General features: G+C 44.1%; 1 protein-coding gene across 6 annotated transcripts in view; it reads left to right on the plus strand.

Annotated features, from left to right (window-relative positions):
* The window catches only part of PPP1R12B (protein phosphatase 1 regulatory subunit 12B), a 316,463-nt gene extending 305,784 nt beyond the window's left edge, over positions 1-10,679 (plus strand). For 3 of the 6 annotated variants that reach the window (XM_007481152.3, XM_001363985.4, XM_007481156.3), the window contains one exon: positions 3,781-10,679. In XM_007481152.3, coding sequence (XP_007481214.1) covers positions 3,781-3,867 — 87 coding nt within the window. In that variant the 3' untranslated portion in view covers positions 3,868-10,679. The remainder of the gene's footprint in view (positions 1-3,780) is intronic. The other 3 variants (XM_007481151.3, XM_007481154.3, XM_007481153.3) reach the window with 2 other exon arrangements.
* The last annotated feature ends 1,195 nt before the right edge of the window (positions 10,680-11,874 follow it).

An 11,874-nucleotide genomic window follows, 5' to 3' on the forward strand; every position in this document is an offset into this window, starting at 1 on the left:
GTGACTATACAAAGACAAGCAAGATATGATTTCTGCTCTCAAGTACCATTTATTGAGAGCTATTTACCTGCCATATTTAAATACACATATAGTTATAGAAGAAGCTGCTACTTATAGACTACCCTTTGAAGGTTAACACAATGCCATTGTGACCATGGTACAACTCTTCTAGGGCACAGTGCCACTCATTACTCATTAATTTGGGTGGGAAAAGTCATCGTAGAAGTGAAACCAAACTAATAAAGTGATAACCTGATTCTGCCCTGATTTGTTGACATCTATTTCTCCTCTCCATTTATTTCATGGGCCATGAGCCCAGAAAACATAAGTCAGAGGTTCATGGATTTAGTTGTGGAAGGGCCCTTAGAATCATTGAGTCCAATCCCTCCCATGAGGAAGCTGACTCCCAAAATGGTTAAGTGACTTGCCCAGGGTCACACCACTAGAAAGTGGTAGAAGTAGAATTAAAGCCCAGATCTTCTTGACTCCCAAGTCCAACACTCTGTACATCACCCCCATACTGCCTCAAGGCTGTATGCACCCTTTCCTCTGAACACTTTAAGAAATGGGAGATGTAGCACTTTGCTACATTCCTTGTAAATGTCCCATCCCATAACTTTGCAGCAAATAAAGCCTGGAACATTTCCCTTTAAATTACTACTGAACAGGAGCTTGTGACAACACTTGGAAAAAATATTTTTTTTGCTCTTTTTTTTTCCCCTTTGCTGTAGGTGTCTTAACTCCAAACAAGCATTAAAAAAGCATTGTCAGGGGCAGCTGGGTAGCTCAGTGGATTGAGAGCCAGGCCTAGAGATGGGAGGTCCTAGGTTCAAATCTGGCCTCAGACACTTCCCAGCTGTGTGACCCTGGGCAAGTCACTTGACCCCCATTGCCTAGCCCTTACCACTCTTCTGCCTTGGAGCCAATACACAGTATTGACTTCAAGACAGAAGGTAAGGGTTTAAAAAAAAAAAAGCATTGTCTTCTTCCTTCCTTTCTCTTGAAAATGAAATTGGGGGAGGCCAAGTGGCCATATTTTTTTCCTCCATCCTGCATTCCAGTTAATGTACTTAAGCATACCACTCTTGGATGTCAGCTGTAGCATGTTACAGCAGAGAAATTAGCTTTCCAATGAAAGAGAGAGAGAGAAAATGGGTTCTTGATATGAAAATAAGTTATTGAGACTTGGCAGAATGTCCATTAAAAACAACCCCACCCCTAAAACACACACAGCCATCAGGGCTTGGCTATGAGCAGCTAGCAGTACAATATAGTTCACTACTATCCATAACTTCTCTACTACCTATAGAATAATTCCATGATGCAAGAACACCTTTCAAACTCACACAGAGTCAGGCTGGAGGATGAGATGTCAGACACTAGCAGACACAAAGTTCAGAGGTACAAGGCCACCTTGCAAGAGAGCTGGAGAGCTGGCTATTATAAAAACATGCTTAGAATGGAGTCTAAATACCAAATTCTGGCCAGGAAGATAGCCTGGTCAAGTGGCAAAGGTATAAAAATAGATGGCGTCCAGGTCTGCTCTTAGTTGGGTTCAGACTAAACCAAAGAGTAGAGTTTGTACTTTTAAAAAATGTTATTGGAATGAGGATATTTCACAAAAGCTTTCTGAATTCTTGGGCAGTGTTTAGCTGCCTCTACTCAAGGAAGAACTCAAAAATAATGCTTCTGCTGAATCCCTTGAATTTGTAAAGTGTTTCATTGTTTTGACACACATTCATATTTGTTAGCTCATGCGATTCTCATGTTGTCTTGAGGAAATTGATAGTATAGGAATTCCCCTCATTTTACAAACAAGGGAATTGAAAAAGGTGAAGTGATTCACCCAGGATCACATCAGTAGGGAGTGACAAAGCCAGAATTAAAATGGCCTCTACATAAATCTTAGGGCAGGGCTCTTTCCTAAATTCCATGCTGAATAACAGTAACATTAATAACAGCCTCTTGTTTTTTCTATAATCTTATGTTTGTACTTTTCAATGGGTTATCATGTTAGCTGTTATCTTCAACTCTGTTAGGGAAGGAAAACATTGTTTTCCGTTGTACAGATAGAGAAACTGAGGCCCTCATAGAGACTCATACAGCTGGTCAGTATGAGAGACAGTGCTGGAACCCAGATGTGAAGCAGACTGGGCCATGTATGGAAGGCAGCAGCATCTGGATGTGTCCTTTGGAATTAGAAGGCTGTGTCATCATGGTTATCAACCTTATAATATTACCCAACTATAGTCTAAATCCATTCTTTTATACCCTTCACAAGCTTTCAACTCTCATCCAAATGTCTTCCGAGATAGCCAAGGCCCTTATGTAAAGTAAGTATTTCCCAAATGACCTATTAGGGTTTGCCATCTCATCATTATGCCTTGGGACAGTTCTCTCTCTCTCTCTCTCTCTCTCTCTCTCTCTCGCTCTCGCTCTCGCTCTCGCTCTCGCTCTCGCTCTCGCTCTCACGCTCTCGCTCTCTCGCTCTCTCTCGCTCTCTCGCTCTCTCTCGCTCTTTTTCTCTCTCTCTTTCTCTGTCTCTCTCTATCTATCTCTCTGTCTCTCTGTCTCTGTCTCTCTCTCTCTCTCTCTGTCTCTCTCTCTCTCTCTCTGTCTCTCTCTCTGTCTCTGTCTCTCTCTCTCTCTGTCTCTCTGTCTCTCTCTCTCTCTCTCTCTCTCTCTCTCTCATGCACTCACCAGTTTCAAACTATTGTTTTTCCATCACCACCTAAACCAGAGTAACAGAACTTGTTCTGTAGGGCCAAGTTCCAAGTTAGTGAACCTTAGAGCATCAGTCTTTGGACCAAAAACATAAATAAATAGCCATGGAGCCTGTGTTCCTGATACCAAGGAGATGTTGATATTCCTTGATGGCCATCAGTGGAGTAGAAGTGAGGGACCCTCTGCAAGAATCGCATACAACTAATTCTGTGCTGAGTTTTTGATCTCCCTACCAGAGTACTTGGCCAACTCTCACCTGTGATATACCCTTGGATTTAACAGTTAGAAATTAATATGTGCCATGTGAGTAGATGTCATTTTCTTCAGTCATATTACTGAAGGTTCTCTAGCCTCTAAGGTCCTGGAATAGCAGCTACCTTCACTGTGAACAGGAAACCTGTCAGTTACTTTCTCGATGCTTTTCTTAAATCCCAGATCCTGACTAACTTCCCTTCCTATCCCTTCTCTCCTCCCCTGTCCCTCCTTATTGTTGTTCCTCCTATTTCTTCATCCCTCTAGGCTGGAGATGTGCAAATCATCAGCAACTAGAAAGGAGTCATGAAGTCCATGGAATCTAAAAATAATAGCCAACATTTTGGCATACAAAGGCTTACAGTGAGTCAGGGACTATGTAGTGTAACTTACAATTCTCATTTTACAGGTGAAAGAAACAGTCTCAGGGAGGTAAAATGGTCACACAGTTGGGAGTGTCTGAGGTAGGATTTGACCTGAGGTCTTCCTAGCCACAAGTCCAACATCTCTATTTACTATACCATGCTGAGTCTAAAGTGGTAGTGACAGTGCTGGTCCATAATAACAAGGCAGGAGTGCTATGTTTGACTTGTCCCTAAATATTATTGTCACCAGGCTAATCAGAAACTACAAAGAGGCTATACTTCTACTACTTATGGGGGATGAGAGTTTCTTCTATTGGGGTGACTCCTAAGGAGGTGAGACATGTGGAACTCAGGGAGCTGGCCTAAGGCTGCTCAGGGATGTTAATGTAGGAGGGGAGAACACTGATTAGAAACTCCAACACCTTTGTTATCTTTGCAGGTTTTGACAGAGCTGAAGTCCGACAACCAGAGGCTGAAAGATGAAAATGGTGCCCTCATCAGAGTTATCAGCAAGCTGTCCAAATAGACTAATTTTTTGGAAGGGAAAGCACTTGCTGTCCCCAGCACCCATTCCCCTCTGCCTCCTTCCAACCAAAAAGTGTCAGTGTTTGTGACTGAAGGATCCCTCCCTGCCCCACTACCCCAAGCATTTCTTTTCCCTGCACATCCCAGATCTCATCTACTCCCATGTTTTAGGAGATATTTCATGGAAACATAATGGTGGCAATGAGAGATGGCCATCGAGGGCAAGGGGCAGTGCCCAGAGCCAAGAAGTGGGTCCCTGGCACTCCTAGTTGCTCTACCACTTTGTTCACATTAGACTCAGGCCAGATCTGAAAGGCTCATACACAGCACCAACACAATGGTCCATTGGCCCTGGATGTTTTGGGGAGAGGACAGTGGACCAGTGTGGAGGCTGCCATCTGCTGGCCTGGCCCATGGATCCCATGGAGTGCTATGCCCCCAAGGAGAACTGGACTATGATTTAATCTCCAGACATCCACCAGGTCATGTTTTTATAGAGTTGAGTGACAGTTGTTTCACGGTGAGGCTCTGTTCCCAGCCTCCCAGGAACCATCTTTTCATGGTGTACCTACATGGTTTTTACGTCTGTCTGGTAACATTGCAGAAAAGCCTCAGCCTCCACTCTGCCTTGTCTGGTCATCTCCCCAGAGCCCAGGGGGCCTTGCTTTACTTGGTATTTTCTTCTTCCCCTTTTCCCTTCTCACTTGCCACCTATCTAGAATCCATATTGCAGCATCTGAGCTCCATTGGCCTCAGCTACTTAGAAAAGTATTTTCTGAAGCTGTCAAGGAAAAAGAATTACCGTGTCTGCCAGCAGCACCTGTTCCCTGTCCAAGGGTGGCAACATACCATGCAAGGCACACACGAGCACCCAACACATCAGTCTAGATGCTATCTAGGCTGTGAAAGCCCCACTCTACTTCCATTCCAGGGAAGATATTTTAGTTTTTTTCTTCTCAGCCTTCCTGTACGTCTCTGGTGGGAAATGAGCACAATGCAAGGAGACTCCAGGAGCAGGTTGCAGGTGAATGGCACAAGACTAAAAGTAACTCATTGTGCTACCAGAATGAGGACTAAAGGAACTTAAGAATTGGAAAGACCTGGTGGTCAGCTCTTAGAGGCATTTTTCACCTTTAAAATCAATGGAAAAGTCACTTAGGAAAGAAACAAGGAAAGATGGAGTATCTTCAAACTAAGGGAGTTATGACATCGTAAGAGTCTTAGAGCTGAGAAAGGCCAGAGGTCATTTAGTTCGACCAGCTAATGCTTCAACATCCTGGACAGGACAGATGATCCATTATCCTCTACTTGAACACTTCAGTGACAGGAAGCTCACTCTAAAAATGTATGTTCCATTATTAGCTAGCTTGAATTTTTAAGAAGTTCTTCCTAAACCTAACACTATTTCACTCATTGATACTATATCTGCCCTCTGGAGCCACACATTCTGATGCTTCATTACAACTAAATATTTCAAGACAATTATACAAACCCCCTGCAGTGTCTTCTATCTGCCAAATATCCCCAACTCCAACTGTTCCTCATGACAGTTTCCAGGCTCTCCACTATCCTGGTCACCATCTCCTAGGCATAATACTCTAGCCCTAGCTGTAGGGTGACTATTGAAACATAAGGTAAAACTTACCTCCCTTGATCAGGACACTGTGTCCTTATTAATGTAGCCTGAGATAGCATTAGCTTTTCGAGCAGCTGCACTACACTATTGGCTCATATTGAGTTTTCAGGTGACTAAGACCACCCCTGGTCTTCTTCACAGGCATGACTGGGGGTAATCTTGGTATATAAAATTCATTAAGTTTGCATTGAAGTCCAGTGATCGGTTTTCACACACACACCACCTCTATCCATTGTGAATCTCTTCTCTTTTCATGAAAGTAGAGAAATTCTTCATTGGTGTCTGAAGCATCAAGCAATCAAGGGCAATCAGGAGTTAACAGGCAATCAACACTTCAAGGGTTGCAAACTTGTCTTCCTTGCCAAAACTCACTTTTATAGTCTGCAAAGTGATTCCTTTTCTAACAACATGTCACGGGAAGCCATTCCTCTATCATAACTTGGATGGCCTTTCAGAATTGTGAAAGTACTCCCTTCAGGGTAATGAGTGTGAAGATGACTTGTACTGTAAGCATTTACCTTATTCTAATCAATGAGACCGTCTATCACTATATAAGACACTGGAGGATTATCTAGCCATATTTTAGTTATTTGGGGAATTCTTCCTAGAAGAAAAAATCAAATTCTTCATCTGACCATCTCAATAGAGTGAGGTCAAAAAGGACTGCTTAGATTTTCTTATTTTGGGGCAGTCTCCTTCAACTGCCATTTCCAGAAATTCTCCCTCTCCTCGTTCTGACTGGAGGCTATGTCTGATTCCCTCTTTGACCTTCTGACCCCTATTTCCAACTTCTAGCCTACTTTGTTGAGGAGATGCACGAGGGCTTACTTGGTTTCTGAAACCACTGATGAATTTTCAACTTTTCATACAGCTCACTACCATACCCTGAGTCCCCAGAATACACATGCTTACCTAGGCTACATTGTCCTCCAGGGAGTGAGACAGACTCCATTGCACCCAGAGCTAGGAAAGAATCTTCCTTATTTGAATGAAAAACTACTGAAATGAAGGTAAGCGAGGGGGGCTCATGAATACCATACGCTCCACTGCATTACCTCAGACTATTGTGAACCCTCTCAGTGACTACCACCACCATTGTTCCAGAATTGTGGAGCAGTGCTTCTGGATCCCATCACAGTCTCTACTCAGAAGTGGCAGCATTTCACTCAAGGTCACTTCTTGCTGCAAATTGGACTTTAAAGGTGATGCCAATGTATCAAAAGGCTCCTTAAGCCATCCCTTGGCAAGTAAATGAACATTTCAGCAAATGTTAAGTCCATGCACAAGGGACTGTGCTGAGGGCCAAATAGACAAAGACAGAATGAGAGGGCCCCTGGACTAGTACACTGTAGGGAGAGAGCATTTCTTTGGGTCTTACTAATTCTTCATTCCTAAATTCTACATCCTCACTATCTTGCTACATCTCAGAATACTGCCTCCCTAAACATATTTGCCTACTGACTAGCCCTTAGCTTTGGTCAGCCTCCCAGGTGCAATTAAAAGGAAACAAAAACTGTGAAGAGGAGCAAGTTGGGAGATGTCCTGGTTATTAACCCTGGGGTCTTCCCTTGTCTTACATCTCTGCTAGGTTAGCTTTAGCATAAAGGGGATACCAAGATTTCATGAAATTCTTGGTCCCAACTCCAGCTAGTAATCCCCATGCAGGAGCCTTGCAGAAATGGTCACATGTTAGCACAGAGAGTCCCTTTGTACCCCTCCCCACCAAAAAAGCATCATCAAAAGAAAACCCCATAGAAGGGGTTATCCATTTTGTAACCACCTGTGTGACCTTGGGCATGTAATCCTTCTGGACCTGTTCTCTTATCTGTAAGATGAGGGAGGCTGACTAGATGATCACCAAGATTCTATGACAATTTTTAGAAGATTCAAGAATTTTTCCACCCTCAGCAGAACCACTGCTGTTTGTTACTTGGAAAATTCTAGCACAAGAGCATCATTGTTTTCTGAATGTGAGTTTTCAGCATTGGTGTCAGGGTCAGCTTGTCAGCCTTGTTGGAAAGTGATTTTAATACCAAGGGTGATGGAATGGTATTGCAATCGCTCTTCCTCCAAATGGCTCAGTAAGTATTACAGCCTGCAGAGGTGTGAATTGAAGCTCATGGAGAGATGGGCAGAAAGCAATTTGTGGCAAGTAGCTTTGGGAGAGATGGTTTTAATGGGAAATGGGGGGAGCGCTTTGTAGGCCTGATCCAAGGCCTCTTGCTTGGTTTCCACTGTTTTTTTTTTGTTTGTTTGTTTGTTTTGTTTTAAGCCCTTACCTTCCATCTCAGAATTAATACTGAGTATTGGTTCCAAGGCAGAAGAGTGGTAAGGGCTAGACAAAGGGGCTTAAGTGACTTGCCCAGGGTCACACAGCTAGGAAGTTTCTGAGGCCAGATTTGAACCCAGAATCTCCCTTCTCTAGATCTGGTTCTCTATCCACTGAGCTACCTAGTTGCCCTTTCCACTGTTCTTAACTCCAGGCCCATAGTCTAGTTGTATTCTCCATGCACCAGCTCTTTCGCAGATGGACCCAAGTTTTATAGCAAAAAGAGAACAATTTCCTTTTGCAGAGACCCCCAAGTTGGGTTTCTTAGAGCTTCTGTAGAGATAGGACTGTTTGATATGAGAAAAGAGGAGCTGAGATTTTGTTCAAAGCCATTTCCCATGAGAGTAAAAGGTTTGTAGAAGGGACCACTTGGTCAGTAAGGAATTTGCAAACAGGCAGGCTGGGCCCTATCTGACTGAGCAAATTGCCCCATGTGAGTAAGAGAGAGAAATTGGAGTAGGATTGCAGGTTGGAGGCCCAGAATGGGAGGATGACATATATAAGTGGAAGGAAAAAAGACCTAAACAGTGGGACTGAGTACTATAGTAAATAGAGGCTGGGGCTGACATTGAGGGAGAAAGTGAGACATAGAATCTTCAGCCTGCAGTCCAAAAGCATTGTTTCAGATTTTAATCAACATTCTTAATGGCTATTGACCCTCTAGGAGCTTCAGCCCAACGATGTGGCTGGTATTGATCACCTGCACTCTGATTACTTTGGAAAAACAGACCAACTTCTTCCTGCAGCCAAGGATGTGTTAGTATCACAGCTATCAATGAATAAAGCGGTTTACTGCAGAAAAATTCAGCTAGGAAACCTGTCTGCCCACATGAGAGGAACTGTTACCCATCCTCAAGGAGTGGGAGTCAAAGAACGCTCCCTGGGCATTCTGCAGGTCACTTAGAATTTATAGCTCTTCCATTCTCAAAAAAGAGCTGCAGATAAAATCTGGTTGAGGAGACAGAGATCTTATTTTTCCATTGATAATTGTTCTGACTTCATCTAAGATATATGAATGATTTTCAGATTGTTCTTTTATTCGCAACACAGGGGTTTGGGAATTGCTAAACTGATATCAACACTGCAAAGATGTGGGACACAATTGGAAATACCATCATAGGACACCATTGTCTTCAATGATTTCAACAGGTTATCCCTTCTGAACCTCACCCCTTCAAGGAACTATCTTGGGACCCTCCCTCCCCACCTCTGATAATCTCTTCACCCACTTTGGACCCTGGAAGTGATGTCATTTGGATTATCTCTTCTCAAATCTTGATTCCCCCATGAAAGCCATTTTCCTTTTTGCAGTGTCACATAAGGGTTACATCAGGAATCAGGATACCCTTATATCCTTCAGAAATTACTACCTCTCCTTTTTCTTTCCCACATTGATTCCTCCTGTTGCAAGCCTTTTAGAGCGGATGTTACTTTAGGAAGGAAACTTCCAAGAATGCCTCTGTGTGGAAGATGTTTGCTGGGAGGCTTCCCCAGAGAACTCCCTGAGCTTCAGGAGCCCCTGAAGTCCTAACAAGATAGATTTAACCTATAGGGATTTTGTTCAGAATATCCTTCTGTTACATGTAGGAAGGCACAGGATTATGTTCCAGACAGTTTTTCCTGGGATCAGTGATGAATATGTCCTGGAAGGCCCTTAATTTCCCTGCCTCTCCTTTAGTGAAGCCAGTGAGGGTTTTCATTGGTAACCAGCTCTTCAGAATTCTGGCTGGTGGGGAAATAAAGATCATTCTCCAATTCATCAAGGTTTTGTCCTTGGCGACTCAAGTATTTCTCACTTGGTCACAAACATATCTGGATTTGGTTGACATTTTCCAATTCAACTAATAGAAATCTTACCGAGGGCTGGACATGTCTCTTGTCAGTCACTTGGTGAATATCTGTTATAACAAGAGTATTCCAGGAGCTGTTGTTAGGGGGAGCCTGTTTTTAATGAATTTCAAGTATCAGGGGAGGACTAAGAGGATCTCTCCGGTTATCTTGGGAGAGGCTTGGACCAGACTTGGGCTGGAACGGTCTTCCTTACTAAGCCAGACCCCCACTTTTATTAAGACTTCCTTGTCTCCTCCTCACAAAATACTAAGCCTGGGAATAGGAAGGCCAAATAAGCATCTAATGGAGAACAGGAAAGATCTGAAGCTGCTCTTGAACAGGACACCAAGGGTAATCGGGGTAGAGAAATAAGTCTCTGGAAGGTCTAGAGTACTGTCTGAGTCGCCCTAATCTTCCTTTGCTTGCCAGTAGCTAGTAGCTCTGTCCTTAGCTGGTGGCTGATTCCCCAGACTGGTTGGAGTGCGCTTTCTTCCCCCCTGCCCATTTTGCTATGTGGGGAGAACACAATCCCATTCTTCCTGAATGCTTTAGAGATGGGCTTTGTGGCTTCTTTCCTTCTTGCCCTACCTAGACTAAATTGATGGAGATGGCCAGAATCACTTGGACAGCTGCACTGCCTTCCCCCTGGGAGGGTAGCACTCTGTCTTCTGCATATTTTCATCCCTTAACCCTACTTCCACCACTATTAAAGCACTGGATATAACCATTTTTTTTTTTCAGCTGAATTGTATGGACTAACTTCAGTCAACTGTAAATACACTGGGGGAGGGGGGAGGGAATGAGTGGGGATGTGGGACTCTTGTGACCCGAATGTATTTTTATGCAAATTTGAGTGGCCTTTCAACCCTGAGATGAATGATTTTGTTTTACTGGTTGTCACTATATAGTATTATTATTGTGTGTTTGAAAGTTTGAGATAATAATATTCACATCTATATGATGCCTGTAAACACAACAGTATTTATAAATGAGTAAATAAAACTGTGTTTTAACTTTGCATGTGTATCTGTTGGGATCTCGCACCCGTGCTGCTTTCTCAGAATTATTTCATTCATCCATGGGCCTCCAATCGAGGCTCCTCCTGACAGATTGGGACTGAGAAGTGTCACCCTCCCATCTAGTTTTACAGGGCTTTCCCAAGCTCAGGTAGGAGCCCAGGCAATAAAAATGCCAGGATTGGGTCCTGTGCATGAGAGAAAGACCAAAAGGGAGAATGAGACCAAGACTAGGTCGATCAGGCAGAAGAGATGAATTGTAGCTGGGCAGCATGGGGCCCGAAGGGCAGGGTCAAGGACTTGCCTTCCCAGCTTACCCAGCAAGCTTTGACCAGTCTGTTGGTCAGCTGGCATCTGCTAGGTGCTGGGGACACAAAGGCAAAGTGGAGAAGCGGGCCCCTGACCTCAAGCAGTTTGCATTCTCTTCCATGAGCCCTTCGCTTGATTTAGGAGTTCCTGATGCCCTAAAGCTGTCTATACTGCAAAAATAGCTGGGGAGAAGAGGTGGCAGAGCCGAGAGCAGTGGGAGGAAGGAATGCTCCACTGAAAACAAACTGCTGCATCTCGCCCTCCCCCCAAGCTCCAGTCTTCCACTTTAGGGGTGGCTACTACCAAGGTGAAGGCGGCCAGGATTTGCCCTGCCTCGACAGGAATTTACTTCCAGCACCATCTCTGGCTTTATTCAGCCTGTTCCTTTCTCCCAAGTGGAAATCCTTGGTCACTGCCTTGGAGCAAACAGCACTTGGACAAAGAGGAAGAATTCCTTTCCCCTGCAGTCATGCTGCTTGGGGCCAATGTAGCAGCCTGCTTCACACACATGATGTCATAGTTGAAAAGTTCAGGTCTGGTCAGAAAAGGGGATCCTTGGAGACAAAACGGGGAGTTCAAGGATGGAGGCAGGGGTAGAAGGATCTTGGGATGTTATAATGGGTGCAGCCCAAGTCCCTGAGGGAAACTTGGGAGCCTGGAGTTTGGGGGTTGTTTGTTTCTTTAAACCCTAACCTCCTGTCTTAGAATCAATACTGGATATCGGTTCCAAGGCAGAAGAGTAGTCAGGGCTAGGCAATGGGGTCAAGTGACTTGCCCAGGGTCACACAGCTGGGAAGTGTCTGAGGCCAAATATGAACCCAGGACTTCTCATTTCTGGACCTAGCTCTCAATCCACTGAGCCCCCTTGGAGCCTGCAGTTTTAACTTT

This window comes from Monodelphis domestica, chromosome 2 (genome assembly GCF_027887165.1).
Source record: "Monodelphis domestica isolate mMonDom1 chromosome 2, mMonDom1.pri, whole genome shotgun sequence".
Taxonomy (NCBI): domain Eukaryota; kingdom Metazoa; phylum Chordata; class Mammalia; order Didelphimorphia; family Didelphidae; genus Monodelphis; species Monodelphis domestica.